At 38.5% G+C, this 15,398-nt stretch overlaps 1 protein-coding gene across 9 annotated transcripts in view; it reads right to left on the reverse strand.

Annotated features, from left to right (window-relative positions):
* Positions 1–1,872: 1,872 nt before the first annotated feature.
* Positions 1,873–15,398, reverse strand: part of FBXW7 (F-box and WD repeat domain containing 7) — a 226,699-nt gene continuing 213,173 nt past the window's right edge. For all 9 annotated transcript variants that reach the window (XM_081544832.1, XM_081544828.1, XM_081544834.1 and 6 more), the window contains 7 exons: positions 14,089–14,212; positions 11,538–11,674; positions 10,474–10,587; positions 9,060–9,241; positions 6,837–7,062; positions 4,796–5,006; positions 1,873–3,752 (listed from right to left, as the gene is read on the reverse strand). In XM_081544832.1, the coding sequence (XP_081400958.1) occupies positions 3,484–3,752; positions 4,796–5,006; positions 6,837–7,062; positions 9,060–9,241; positions 10,474–10,587; positions 11,538–11,674; positions 14,089–14,212 (1,263 nt within the window). In that variant the 3' untranslated portion in view covers positions 1,873–3,483. The remainder of the gene's footprint in view (positions 3,753–4,795; positions 5,007–6,836; positions 7,063–9,059; positions 9,242–10,473; positions 10,588–11,537; positions 11,675–14,088; positions 14,213–15,398) is intronic.

A 15,398-nucleotide genomic window follows, 5' to 3' on the forward strand; every position in this document is an offset into this window, starting at 1 on the left:
TATAAACAATTGAAAATTCACAGTTACATAAGGTGGTGAATTTCTTCATTAAGGAGGCCACAAGCAGGGCTCCCTTTATGACCTTTCTTATTTTAATTCCTTTAGGATGAGGTTAAGATTTTCCCTCTTCTGGAACAGATTCACTGTAATGAAGATTATTCCTTTATTCATAAATAACATTTTATGAACACCTAAGTATATACAAGAGCTCCGCATTTGCCTTTTACAAGGTTTCTGTAAAACTCAATGAGAAATTTATGTGACTTCACTTTAAAAAAAAAGTAAATTGCTATATATAGAGAAATGCTATTTTTATTACATACCTGAATGAGTCACAAATACATTCAACTGCTCCCAAATATAGCAAGTTAGAATTATCTGGGTCTATTTTCTTAAAGTTGTAAGAGTAGCTACCACTTAGTGCCATTGGTATGCTTCATAACACTTCATTTAATCTCTACGATAACCTTAGGAGGTGGGATTCTCTTCCTCCTAGAAGATGAGGAGACATGAGGTCAAGTGATCAGATGAAGGTCCTGTATTTAGACAGAACCGGGCTTTGGATTCAGACCTATTTGTGAACTCATTCTATTCTATAATGCACATTCATTTTTATAGATGATGTTGTGCTTCAATTGTATTAGAGTCAAGCCACATTTACATTATGGAAAATCAAGCAGTTTCAAGACTACCAAGCAGAATCACAACTTCTTGATCACGGAGTTGTCTGTGTGAACAGCAGCCGCGGGGCTGGGCTGTGGCTCACCCTACAGCGGCTGGGCCGCTCGCCTGCACTTCACAGCCTAACGTGATTTTTGCCTTGGGTTTTAACCCTGTGGTTTTTCTGTCTCGGCCCTTATGCTGTCACTTCTCTCTGATGTTCTTGTGCCTGTAGTGTTGGGGACTAATACACCAAATAACTAGAGCAGCGGTTCTCAAAGTTGTGTCCACAACCCGCCTTGTGAGCTAGTTTAAATGCAGAGGCTTGGGTCCCATTCATTCCCAGGTGTTCTGATTTAGCAGCTTTGGGAAAGTGAGGCCCAGGAACTGCTGCCCTAGGAGTAAAGAACACATACTTTGTGATTGTAAGAAATTTACTCTTTAAGTACCATCTGTATTGGTCAACTTTCCGATGTGCATCTCAGGCCTGGCTAGCTGAGATTCCTGGAGATACACTCATGGCAGAAACCTGCCATCTGAGAGGCTATGTAATTGCAGTAACTGAACTTCATTTTTCTTCACTTACTGTAAAAAATGCTAGGCTTATTAAATAAAAAAGTGACGAAAGAGCCTAAAAGTGCCACAAAAATGCGCCCCTCATCCCTACAACCTTGCTTTGGTCTGTCGAAACTCCAGGCTTCTTTTTCCTTAAAGGGCATGGGTGTGAGTCCCGGTGCTTGGCCAACCGACTCCCGAGAAAGCCCTGCCCGTGTGAGCCACGGTTCTGCCCTCATCTTTGAAGTGGGGAGAGCGGTGCCTGCTTTGCAGCGGTGTGGGAGCTTCTGGGAGCTTCCGAGAGATGTACATACAAAGTTCCTGGTAAGCCGTCGATATGCGCTCGAATCTTAACAATGAACTTTTTATCGGAATTCTAGTGGTAACTGCCACACAGGAGTCTGGTGGCTGTGGGAGGGCCCAGCTTTCACGCGTGCTCACCCCAGTGTACTGGAGTTGCGTGCAGAGGCGCGTCTACCCGGGCAGCCTGTCTGCGAGAGACACAACTTGCCCCTGTGGTCACCGTTCTCACTCTGGCTGCAGAAAACGCAATACAGGGGATAAAAGAGACCAGGGCTCCGCTCTTCCATCTATTAGAGACAAACCCTAAATATTGATAACGAAGTGTTATTACCTCAGTAGAAGAAACAGGCATACTAACATGAAAAAACACATTTTATTGCACTTAAGTTATAAGAAAATAAAATTTCTAAGTGAATCAAACCATAGACACAATCCCTTTAAAGGTTGTTTTCCTCCATCATGTCAGGTTGTTACATAACTAAAATTAACCCACTTGAATCTGATTGTTTTAAATCAGACTATAAATAAAACAAACAAAAAATAAACAGGAGGAGGAAAAAAAAAAGATCACTAGGATACAGTGTTCAACCACTTTCACAGTTCAGCTTGAGTTGTGGCTCCTGGAAAATGAGGCGAACCATTTGACTTTTCCACTCATTTCGCTTGTTTGCACGTGACGCCTTCACTACAAAAACTGGATGGTTTCTGCTTTGTCAGTTACTCAGAGCAATAAAACTGTAACAGTTGTTTTCCCAAATACTGTAAAACACTAAGACTGACCAGCAACTTTATTTTAATTTTGTGTTTTATATATTTTTAAAATATTTTGTCAGTTTTACTATGTACGTTCATCCATTCACCACAGCCCTCAAAAAGAAAAGTTTCTCCGCAGAACAGGCGGCAACAGCTCTGTTCCAAGGAATGTGTTTTAATTTTTGCCCAGATAAAAGAAAATAAGCTTTGCACACACTCTCAATTCTTTACTTGCAGGCAAACTTCACTCTTTATTTTCTGAAACTCTCCCATTCTCAGCCTCTTAGAGGCACAGATGGTTCAAGTTTCAGTGGCAAAAAGTCTTTTTTTTTTTTTTTTCCGTAACCAAACTAGAGCAAATTTGGAATTCAGTCTGGGACTAAAACGTCACAGCAGAAAAAAAATAAAAAAAAATAATTTGCTTTTTTTTCTTTCTTTCATTTAGCAGCATAAATAAGTTTGGCCACTGGGAGTACAGTACAGGGGTGGGACACGATCCCATATTTGAAGACCTACTTCTAGCACCAGCATCAAGAATTAAATCCATCTCGGGACTCACAGAACCCAGGACAACTTGCCACCTTTGAGCAACATAGGCATTAAAAAGTGTATGTGGAAGCGACAGGAATAGATTAACAGAGGCTAATACTGTGATTGATTGACATTGGCAATGGTTTGGCAAAAAAAAAAAAAAAGCTTTTCATGATAACTGTACAAAAACAATTCACAGTAATTTTTTTCCTTTTTAGCTTTTCCACTCCAGAAAAATAACTTTTTTGTTTCAGATGCTCTCTGGTGAGACAGTCCATCGGTACTGTGTGGATGTTATTGCAGCTTCTTTCTAGGTCTCAGTGGTAAAAGAACAGGCCAGCGGAATCTGTAACGACGTCTCAGCAGTAACGCTGCCCAGCGACCACTGGAGAAGAAAATAAAGAAATAATTGCACCTGGTTTGATTTCGAAAGTCTCGTGTTGCAAAGCTGCCCTCAGTCCAAAGTGAAGCCTCTTCCGGGAAGAGCCGGCAGGCGCCGTCTTGTCAGTTGCGGTCATCGCTTCCTCTCTTCCTTCTGTAGGTCTTTTCGCTCTGTTGCCCCAAGCCAACATCCTGCACCACTGAGAACAAGGGATATTTTTTCTTTTTTTTTTTTCTTTTGCAGGGGGAAGGGCAGGGAGTCTGTCGCCTACGCGTGGGGCCGATGCCCCCTCCTGCTCTTCACTTCATGTCCACATCAAAGTCCAGCACCAGCAGCTTGGTTTCCTCCGTCCCATTGCGACTCCCGACGGCACACACCAGCTTTGTGTTCGAGGCTCTGATCCGCCACACAACTCCCCCGCTCCCCCCGCTCTCCAATGTGACTAGGTTGCGAATAAATTCACCCGTTTTCAAGTCCCATAGTTTTACAGTTCCATCATCTGAGCTGGTAATTACAAAGTTCTTGTTGAACTGTAAACAGGTCACAGCACTCTGATGCTTGTTGGGACCTAGGCAAAACCAAAGGAATTTCATTACTGGTTAGAAATCATGGTTACGGGTCAGAAAGGTTGTAATTTGTGGAGTCTACATTGGAACACACAATAAATGAAATATTTAAAACACTGCACATTTAGAAACTGCGTTCTGAGTATTTTAGAATCAGCAGGGATGTAGGAAAATCTGGCAGCTATTTGTAACTGAAATGTTAATCTTTGAGGGTTCTGTCTTTCAGGAAGCATGGTTCACTACCAGGCACACACCGTGTGTTCTGGTTGTGTTGAAGAAGCCCATATTCTGCTTGTGGACCATCTACTATACTACCCTACCACTCTGAACTGACCAATCAAGGGCAAAGGTTGAATGGACCCTATTCCAAAACTCTGGGAAAGAGACAGAAATTGTCAATGAGAAAAATGCTGCAGGACCACCTACCAGACGGCCTCACTGAAAACTAACGCTTTCTACGGGCTCTGACCAGTAAAAAGCAGTTAGTCATGATGTAAGAAGTTAACAGCGCCGTGCCTCATTTAGTACTAGTGGCTTTCAGATGTTTCCTCCTCTAGCTGAATGAGCACCGTGATTCCCTCCCATTCTACGTAAGCAGATGGTTAAGGGTCTAAGTCAAGGCCAAAGCAATTTTCTATCAGATTAGAGAGGCTTCTCCCGCCGCCCCCGCCCCCACCAGTAAGGCAGCTCTTTAATTTAAAATTGGACTACAAATTCAAAATAAATGATCACTCAACAAAACGAGCATGCTGCTTCTGTGATACAGCTAAGATCTCTCTTTGCATTGTTCTTTCAGGTTAGGTAGAGCTAACCATACATGTAGGAAGTGATTAAACACTTTTATATTAAAAACACAATTTAAAACACTTTCTTAGGGCAGCATAGTTCTGTCAGTTCAGAGTGGAAATGCTCATAAACTTATCCAAAATCAGTTTTCATTTTGTATGAGGTTAATCATTCTGCGACACAAAAGTTCCACATTTCTCTTTTGACCAACTATCTCGTTTCTAAGAAATGCAACTAAAGGTGAGTAGCCACGATTTACCTTGCAATGTTTGTAAACACTGTCCTGTTTTGATATCCCAGATTTTAACTGTAGAATCTGCATTCCCAGAGACAAGAATGTTGTCTTTGAGTTCCATTCCACTTGTTAACGACTGGTGTCCTGTTAACGTGTGAATGCAATTCCCTGTCTCCACATCCCAAACACGGATTGATGTATCAAGAGATCCACTCACCACATGGATGCCATCGAACTACAACAGACACAGTTTATTAGGTGACAAGTGTAGACATTCTCGATATTATCTATTGACCTTAATCCTAAAAAGGGAGGGAAGCAAAGCATGAGAAACAGATAATGCTGGGAACAAAATGAGGCACCAGGATAAACTGCATGCAACCAAGCAACTCTCCAGTGCACATTCGCAGAAGCTTCTATCAGAAATGTGCATTTTTTATGACCAGTGGCTTCAAACTAGATGCAGAAACAATTTTTAAAGAAGCACAATGAACATATTATTGTCAGACCATCTGGCCACACTCAGTAGCTACATATTATGAATGATTCGATATGGACTACCATTTGAGTTTTACTTCCCAACAGGAAGTTGAAACTACTGATGTGGTTTATGATACAGGGTGTGCTTATCAGCATCTATGGCATGAAAAGGGCTAGAGATAACTTTCATGGTACTTCAAAGTAACTTCCATTAAGTTGTATGTAAAATAAAAATTTCATTTACAGGAACCTAATGCTAGTTAGGCACTGTGCCAACAGATAATTAGTCTAGAATTAGAAGTGGTGGCATTTTGATAACAAAAGGAAACTATCTATGGCATCTCTTCTCAAGCTTCCCAGCTAGACCAAAAGTCAACAAATGTCTACCAACTCCCAGATCTATAATAAAGTTCCTACCTATTTTCTCAATCTAAGGGTTTATTTAAATGAGGCTATTACATTCATTAAGGTTCTGAACACATCACAAAACATACAAACAACTGCAGCCAATTCCCTCTCCTCCAAATTAATAACCTTTTCTAAGTTATCAGACATCTTCATTTTATGTCAATATTTCATGACATAGACATAATCCCATGAAGAAACAAATATTCCAAGGATAGAACTGTGAGCCCTAGGACCATGTACTAATTTGCTGATCACTAGTGGGCAGTAATTGGTAAACAAGCTACATAAGTATTAATAATAGGAAATACAGCTGACTCTTGCACAACATGGGCTTGAACTGGGAGGGTCCACTACACTTAACCAATTTCTTTCACTCAATACCTACTATGTTACTGCACAGTCCTGGGTTGGCTTAATTCTTGGATGTGGAACTGCAGACCTCGAGGGCCAACTGTTAAGTTATGTGCGGGTTTTTGACTGGAGTGGGGGGTGGGTAGTGCCTCTGACTCCTACGTTGTTCAAGAGTCAACTGTAGTTTTTAATTGAAAATGCTGTCTTTCAGGAAACAAAACAAGACCTATTTTTTTAAACCTGCTAATAATCTAGTTATTTATGGCAAAATATGGCAATCTATTCTGGGATATCAGGTTCAAACAAAAACAAACCAAAAATGTCTAAGACAAATTTCCTTCTTTACGACCACAACCCAGCAGCCCTGTGACGGCAGAGCAGCTGTGTGCAGAGAGCTCCACCTCCACTTTGAGTGGGGGCAGAATCACAATGACACGGGCCATCAGCTTCCAGCTATCAAGGCAAAGGGGCAGCTTCCAGCCAAATTAATCCTGTGCTAAGGAGTTTATTAAAATCCAGGTTATTTTCCTATGAGACTATCTCCCCGTTAACTAACACAGGAAAATTTAGGGCCCCCAAATCTCAGGTTCCAAGACCAATAGTTGTATTTTAGAGGAAAACGAATCACAGAAAAATGGAAACAAATCATTTAAATAATTTCAAAATGTATGTTTTCTTCGTGCCAATTTTCAAGTAAATGTAAACAGCAGCATAATTCATCTGTTTCTGGACTGTACTGGATCAGCAGCTTGCCAGTGATCACTGAATAAGCCAGTACTGTGACTCACTACGCGGGCACCGCGGGAGCAAGAGCGCGGTCTCTTACCTGTAGTGAGTAGACCCTGTTGGTGTGGCCCTGCAGCGTGTGCAGACAGCTCTCTGTCTCTGGGTCCCACACCTTCACCATGAAGTCATACGCTCCGCTCACAACCCTTCTGCCATCATACTGAACACAGCGGACTGCCGCTACGTGACCCATCAACACGTGTAAACACTGGCCTGTCTCAATATCCCAAACCCTAAGGGTGGCATCTCGAGAACCGCTAACAACTCTGTGGGTATAACAGAAAAAAATGGATGAGAATTGAAAATCATGAGAAAACAATACAGAAAAAGTCAGTGGTTATTGAAACGTCTTTTCTTTCTCTTAAGCAGAAACCACCTGTTTTCAAAATAAATACATGCTATGTCAAAGCTCGATATATAAACACAGGAAAGTTGAGTTACTTTGCTTGGGATGGGACGCTGGAAAGCCTTGAATCCTGCCTGTTTGGTTCCCCCACCTGTGCGGGACCCAGGAGCATCCTGGCGTCCTGAGGTTTGAAAACTACTGTATTACAGTTAGATACAATGAAGATGAAGCAGAGGAAGATGAAGATAAAAAATTAGCAGAACATGTGGCGAGCTCTAACTACATACAACAAGATCTTTATTTTAGAAATAAGATGCCAGTGTGGACAGTATGTATAAAATGTTAATAGGTGGTAGTATTAATATTTTGAAAAATTTAAATTTTTTCTTTATTCTTTCTGCCATTTCCCCAAATTTTAATATGAACACACATTCCCTTTATGACTAGGGAAAAAATTCAATAGAAGTGTCTCAACAAAACTAGCCAGAATTTGGAATTTAAACTGCTAAAGATATGTGCTTTACACCATATACTTGGTTAATTTAACCAGTTTTAAATATGTCCTCAAACAAAGGTGCTTATGCTTATATTTTAAAAGATTCAATAGGCTATGAGGGCATTGAGATACACAGATTTTAGAAGATACACATGTAGAAGCAACAGATATCCCTTAAAATTCTGACCCAAGATTATTAAAGTGATACTCTTCCGAAAACAAGAGTGATGCAAATACTGTAATCACCTTTGGATTACAAAGGAGAGTTGAAAACTCAGATGTCTTTAATGTTATTCCTAAGAGATAAAGAAAAAACCAGTTTCGATGTTTGCAAGAGTAGAAAATGGAAGCATTGAGACATTTAAGTCAGAATATACTGAAGACTGAAATGCAAGGTCTCTTGATACTAACTTCACCAATTTTAATAGTAGACCACACTGTTCAAAGTAGGTTCAAATTACAAGAGAAAAAGGTACTTTTTTTCATGTATTACAAATCTAGAGTGAAATATGTTTAATGGTTCTTAATAAAGAATGCCATGGACAGAATGAACAGTGAAAACTGGAGTGGATTCACTGTAAGGACTCTTCAGAGAGACTTTTTCTGACAAAATAGGTAGAAATTACATCTGTTTAACAGGAGTACCATGAAGACACGCCAATGGAAAACAAAAAGGACTTTTAATAGGAGGGCTCTGTAGGAGGAAATAAAAGCAACAGCAAAGATGCTGAGAAGAAAAAGGCTACTAGCTGTCCAGTTTGGCTGAAACTGTTCTGAAAACTGGATTTCTTCCTTAATTCAGTATGCAGCAGAAGGCTCCCAAAGGCTCGTGGAACTACCATAACTAGAGGAGGTTCTCTGCCAGCTGTGTGCAAGGTGACCAAATATGGAAGCTCAGTCACTAGTTCAGGTGACAGGTAATGACAATAAGTTAAAACCCACAGGCCTCACTCAGCTTTTGCCTAGACACGAGGGAGACCATAGAGAGGGGGAAGGGTGGTGGGTGGGTAACTAAAGAGACTCAGAGGCTTGAAGCCTGAATAACTGAATTTGTCCTCCTACCAAAAATATATCCTCCCACCCTAAATATTTTTTTTAACATGATGAGTCATCAAAGATTTAGAACCATAAAGTCTAAGGTATTAGTCAAGATCACAGAACAAAGCGTTTCAAAGTGGAAGCCAACATCACCATTCAATGAGGAAGGAGACTTAACGACTGCCCGATTTTAAGGCAATACCCCACTGCTTTCCTAGCAGAGAAACATCTGGAGCTGGATAATTAAAGTCTAATTTAAGAGCACGTTAGCACTCTCCCTGTAGTAGACACAGTAAGTACTGTACAACTGAACTCTGCACAACAGGCCCCAAATTCACAAGTAACAGAGGAAGAATTTCCAAGTTCTACAGGATTTCCCCTACCTTTTTTCATGGAGATGCATACAACGCACAGTGGAAGTATGACCATATAAGGTGTGTATACATTCTCCCGTCTCTGCATTCCACACTTTGAGAGTCCGATCTGTAGATCCACTAATGATGATATTGTCTCTCATCTGTGATGACCATACTCCACCTGTGTGTCCCACTAATGTCCTCAGACACTGCAAAAACACTTAAGATGATTACTTTGAGGTAGAAAGAAAAACAATGTAAATAACATTTCAGTAGCTCATTAAAATCTGGATTAAAGTTATTTACTCAACTGGTATGTCTAGCATATCAGAAAATAATTTTCACACCAATATAACATGATCCCATCACTATTTTGTTTGTTTTGTTTATTTGGCAGCACTGCATTTTATACACACACACACATAATTTAGGAGCACGGATGTAGAAGGTAAACCTTTCTGACTAAAGTATGACAGCTCTGGCCTGGCCTCTTTGATAACAATATTAAAATTGCACCTTAGTTTCTTTCATGGGAACGGATTCAATGAAAGCATGCCAACAGGGTTGGGTGTGGCTACATACCACATTTCATCTGAATCTGCCCCAAGGCAGTAGTTAGGAGCCAGGCAAGGTACTTCTAGACAAGTAAAGACAGACATTAAAACTCTGAAATAAATCCAAGACTAATATTACACTATGGAAATACGAAACTGTTTTATAAAATTGTCACATCTGACTTGGAATATTTAGAAGATTTCTGCCCAAGAATCAACATTTTAAAACACAGATTTTCCCTCTGCCAACACTTTCGTCTATTATTTTTTAGGTGGTCAATTACTTAATTCACGAAAATATTTTCCATTGGACAGATAAAAATAAGTATTCAGAAGTGAATCTTTGAGGAATCACATTGTTTGCAGCGAGCCTGGACTGCTTTGTTTTCTTCAGACTCTTATTTAACTAAACAGCCCGCTCTAACTTCTAACTTCAGGGTTTGAGATAAATCAAAATTAACGTGATTTATTTAACTTTTAAACTATGGTTATGTTATCAACAAAGTTTAAAAGAAAAAATACCCCTCAATCATATTTTTGAAAAAGATTAAAAAGGAAGGAGATATAACTTAGATGGTTAATGAAAGTGGGAAAAATCAAGCCAAAAACAAAAACAAAACAAAACACACACACTACCACATCTATAAAATCTTAACCTAAGTTACAAAGATAGACCAACTATTTAAATGAAGAAGAAACTAATGACATCCCTACCATGAGAAACATCATTTTCATGCCAAGGAAAAAGCTAAATCAGAAGCTCTGATACTTGCTATCAAACTAAGCTAGAGTCAAAAACATATCTTTGTTCTCATCTCACTGGTTGATCCTTGCAAAGATATGTACCAAATAGTGACTTTATGAGGTGCAGAAAGAAGTAAACTTACTTTGCCTGTGACTGCTGACCAAACTTTTAAAGTGTTGTCATCAGAACCACTAACTATTCGGTTACCACAAAACTGTAAGCATGTGATCACGTGATCATCATGTCCTTTCAGCACCTGCAACATAGATGTATAGATTAGAAATATGTTAAATACTGGTGAAAAGAAAAGTGAGGCCGTAAATAGCAACAGTAATGCATAGTCTACTTCTAGAATAAAAATCTATATAAAATATGAAGTATCCTTCCTGGCAGATGAATCAAGTATTAAACACTTTATTGTTTCCATATTCTACTACCTACACATGAGACATCAACTACTAAAATCAGTCAAAACCTCATAAAGATGGTTTGAATACCAGTGTCTTTTATACTATCTAGTTTATCTTTTCAAACCAAAAGAACATGCACTTCAGCTGTGCAATTCTGACACACAAAAACAAAAGTACCTACTAAGCAGAAAGACAATACTCACCAACCTTTTCAACTTAACAAAAAAGTCTGTCATAATGTGTATGTATTAATAAAAATGTCTCCCCAAATTGCTTTTATTCCAGTTAAAAAAATACAGCCAAGAATTTCAAGCATTTTTGCCATTCTTTATATATTTGAAATGTTATAAGGCAGAAAATCAGAATCAGGCTCAAATTTATAAAATTAAAACACACAAAAGCTACCAAACAAGCCCCCCAAACATGGGCATTCCTCAAAAAATCATGCTCGGTCACACAGGGAACACATTTTTAGGTATGACACAAAATTCAACAGGATATTCAGAAATTTCCATTTACATGCAATACATAGAACAGGTAAATCAACTCATCTTTTATTCAAGTACAATTAGTCGTCAATTTTATTCAAGTACAAAGTACAATTAGTTGTCAGACTAGAGAAAAATTAGTAAAGAGGAACACTGTCAGTTACATTTCCTGTTATTTTAAAAATATATTGTTTTCTTTCTCCAGAGGACGGGCTGTGAAGTTACACCGCTTGCCGGCAGTGAGAGAGCGCACCATGTCCTAACACTGACTGACGGCGTCTGTTACACGGCGCGCCGAGTTCACTTACCTTGGGAGACTTCAGTTCTCCCCGCCTCCAGTTAGTATCAATTCTGTGCTGTCTGATGTATGCACTTTTCCATGGACTATGTATGAAACCTGGTTTTATTACTTTTCTTCTCTTGATGTGCAATGGTTCATCAATACCTAAAATTTGGAACATTTAAAGAGTATAACTGCCTTTACCAATAATACAAATTACACATTTTATAATGTATTTCATTTTCTCCTATGCTCAAAAGCACCGAAATGCAGAACACGAACACTGTTATGACAAAACAATCATGTAAATTTTGCATTCTGTATGGCAAGTTGTACACTGACTATTTAATTTCTCTCTTAGAATAATTCTATAAAATGTTGGTGAGGATGTGCATAAATTGGAACCCTTGGGCAATGCTTGTGGGAATGTAAAATGATGTAGCTGCTATGGAAAACTGTATAGTGATTCCTCAAAATAAACATAAAATTACGATATGACCCAGCAATTCCACCCTGGATACAGCACCCAAAAGAAATGAAAGTAGGGACTTGAGCAGTTATTTGTCTACCCACGGTCACACCATCATTCTTTGTAACAGCCAAGAGGTGGAGGCAACCCGGTGTCCACTGATGGATAAGTGGAGAAAAAAAGTGGTATATACATACAATGGAATGTTTAGCCTTAAGAAAGGAGAAATTCTGACACATTTGGATAAATCTTTAAGACATTATGCTAAGTGAAATAAGACAGTCACAAAAAGACAACTATTGTATGATTATATTTACATGAGGTCCCTGGAGCAGTCAAATCTATAGACAGGAAACAAAATGCTGGTTTCTAGGGCTGTGGGGAGGAGGAATAAGGAGTGCCGACCCACGGGTATGGAGCTGCAGCGGGGGAAGATGGTCGAGTTCTGGAGATGGATGGTTGCAATGGCTGCACGACCGAGTGCAATGTCAGTGCACTTAATGCCACTACGATGCACACTTAAAAATGGCAAAAGTGATACATTCTGTTTTATGTATAAATTATCACAATTTTTAAAAAGGTCATTAAAATAATGATTCTTTTTTTATAAGTTTATTTACTTTAGTTGGGGGCTAATTACTTTACAATATTGTAATAGTTTTTGCCATACATTGACATGAATCAGCCATGGGTTTACATGTGTTCCCCTTCCTGGACCCCCCACCCACCTCCCTCCCCATCCCATCCCTCAGGGCCCGGGCAATGGGATGACCCTAAAATAATGATTCTACGAGAGAAAGTAAAGCAAGCATAATTAATCCTACTTTATGATGACTTGAGAAGGAAGGGTTTCCTGATCAGTCCAAGCCAGAGACAGGGCAGAGGCAGGATGAGACACCAAGGATTCTGGACCTTCACCTCTCAGCTTTACTAACCATCAGTGTTGCCCACTCCACTATGATCTCCATTAACTGGATGAGAACCGACAGCGCCTCTGTCTTACCCTCTGATTCTTTCTTAAGAAGTTTGTTTGTCAAAGGCAAATAATATTTTAGCATAGCTGTTTTTCAAAAATAATATTTTTCTAGATGCCTGCTGGAAAAAATATGCTCTTTCTTGAATTAATATGGATGATACCTACTCCATTAGTAAGAAAGGGGATTTTATTTTTTTATAAGTCTCAGAACACCAGCTCCATGGTGGGAAGATTATGGGAGTGATCTAGCACATAAGAGGTGTTTAATAAATATTTGTGGAAGAAATGAATAGATTACAATTTGAGTATTTAATTGCTAATTTAATTTGGGGGTTATGTTTATATTGTTTTCATCTTGACTTTCTCACTGTTTATTAATTCTACTGGAGACTGGGAAGCAAATCAAATATATTCACTGTTAGTTAAAGTGCTCATTAAAGGGGTTAGTGCCAAGATTTGGCTCATCTGAACATGTGGAATAACCTGTGGATTTTATATATGTAGGTGAATGTAAATGAAGATGCAGTCTTGATTCTTTGATAGGCTGCCAAAGTTCTTTTTTATTTTATTTTATTTTTTTTTAAGCTCAGAGTGACTTTTAATATGCCAATCAATGTTAATAAAACACAAGTCAAACAGACAAGTGCAAACATGTTTTAAAAGAAAATAGAAAAACAAACAGATTCTATTTTTTTTTTTTTTTTTGCAATATCTGTTAGCCAGTATTATTAGTCAAATGGCTAATAACAGATAAAATATATTTTGTGAAAAGCTTGGGATAGTCAGAAGTCATTCTGGCATTTTGAACAGCTATATACAGTATCACCAAGATTAGTTTATATACACAAATATTGAAGAGAAACCGGGCAAAACATTTAAAAACAGACTAACAATACAATCAGGTACAAAACTTGGGTGGAAGGAGAAAACACTTTTTAAAAAGAGTCAGAGAAGGGTATTATCAGGAAAAAAGTACAAAACCAGTAATAATTATACAAAGTTCTTTTTTAAATTGATCCACCACTTTATTCTACAAGCACATAAAACTTATTATTTTTTTGTTGTGTTTTGTTTTCAGAATCACTCTGTTTTTTCGAACCACAAACATTTTCTCTCTGTGACTTTGAACCTTACCCTCTTCTTTGCATTTTTCTCTCCAGAGAAGGTTGTCTTCAGCCAAAATTCTCCAGTAGCGACAAGTCTGAGCTGCTTGTAGCAGGTCTTTGGGTTCCAGGAATGAAAGCACATAAAGTGCCAGCTATGAAAAGAAAAAGCAATAGCATACCATGCATCTCTTTTTAATTAGAAAATATTCTCTATAGGATAAAGTACTTATAGATAAATGTAATATAATTTTACATTCTAATTACTAGTATTAGGGAAAGGCAGTACCTTCTAATATTCAATTTTAACAAATACACACCAGATTTAAAACTATCCTATTGGTTTTTATGAACTTGACCCTAGTAACTCCTCACCTCTTCAAGGAATACTTATTAAACCCCTCTGCCTTTTCTCCTGCCTTTGCTCTGTGAGCCCCGACTCAAGAATTTTATCAAATCTATTTATATGTATTTTTACTTTATTAGTTCTTTAAATGTTAACTCTTTCTGTTCTTACTAAAATATAATTTCACTTAAGAAATGTGATTCCTATATACTCTGCGAGGCATGATTTCAGAATCCTTTGAAAAGACATAATTCATAGTTCTTTATCATATCAAAGTGTTTATATCAGAATGATGAACTTTTCAAACATTTACACCCTTTATTTGTAAGTGACAAAGGCTTATAAAAGTGACTGGGTTTCTAATTTCTTTATATTGCTTATGGGGACTTTCTTGATGGGCCAAATAGGGTTGTGTATTTGAGCTAGGTCTTTGACATATCATTGATTTAAAAAATTTTGTTTACAATACTTGCAAACCATCAATTTATTACCAGTGTGTAAAGTCAAGTCAAATGAATAAAAGAGCAGGAAAAGGGGAATGACAGCTTCTGATTATGCTCATTCAATTAGCCTCACAAATCACATAAAAATTCAAATTACGATATTAGGACAGAATGAACTAAACAGAGCAAAAGAGCTGGCTTTTCATGTAAACTAAGTTATCAGTTCAGTTCAGTTCAGTCACTCAGTCGTGTCCGACTCTTTGCGACCCCATGAACTGCAGCACGCCAGGCCTCCCTGTCCATCACCAACTTCCAGAGTCCACCCAAACCCATGTCCATTGAGTCGGTGATGCCATCCAACCATCTCATCCTCTGTCGTCCCCTTCTCCTCCTGCCCTCAATCCTACCCAGCATTAGGGTCTTTTCCAATGAGTCAACTCTTTGCATGAGGTGGCCAAAGTATTGGAGTTTCAGCTTCAACATTAGTTATAGATTAAGTCAAATTATCATTTAAAGGGCCTAGGCTCATACAGGGAGTAAAAGCATATTCTG

Source organism: Giraffa tippelskirchi, chromosome 11 (assembly GCF_054371585.1).
Source record: "Giraffa tippelskirchi isolate mGirTip1 chromosome 11, T2T-mGirTip1v1.2.pri, whole genome shotgun sequence".
NCBI lineage: Eukaryota > Metazoa > Chordata > Mammalia > Artiodactyla > Giraffidae > Giraffa > Giraffa tippelskirchi.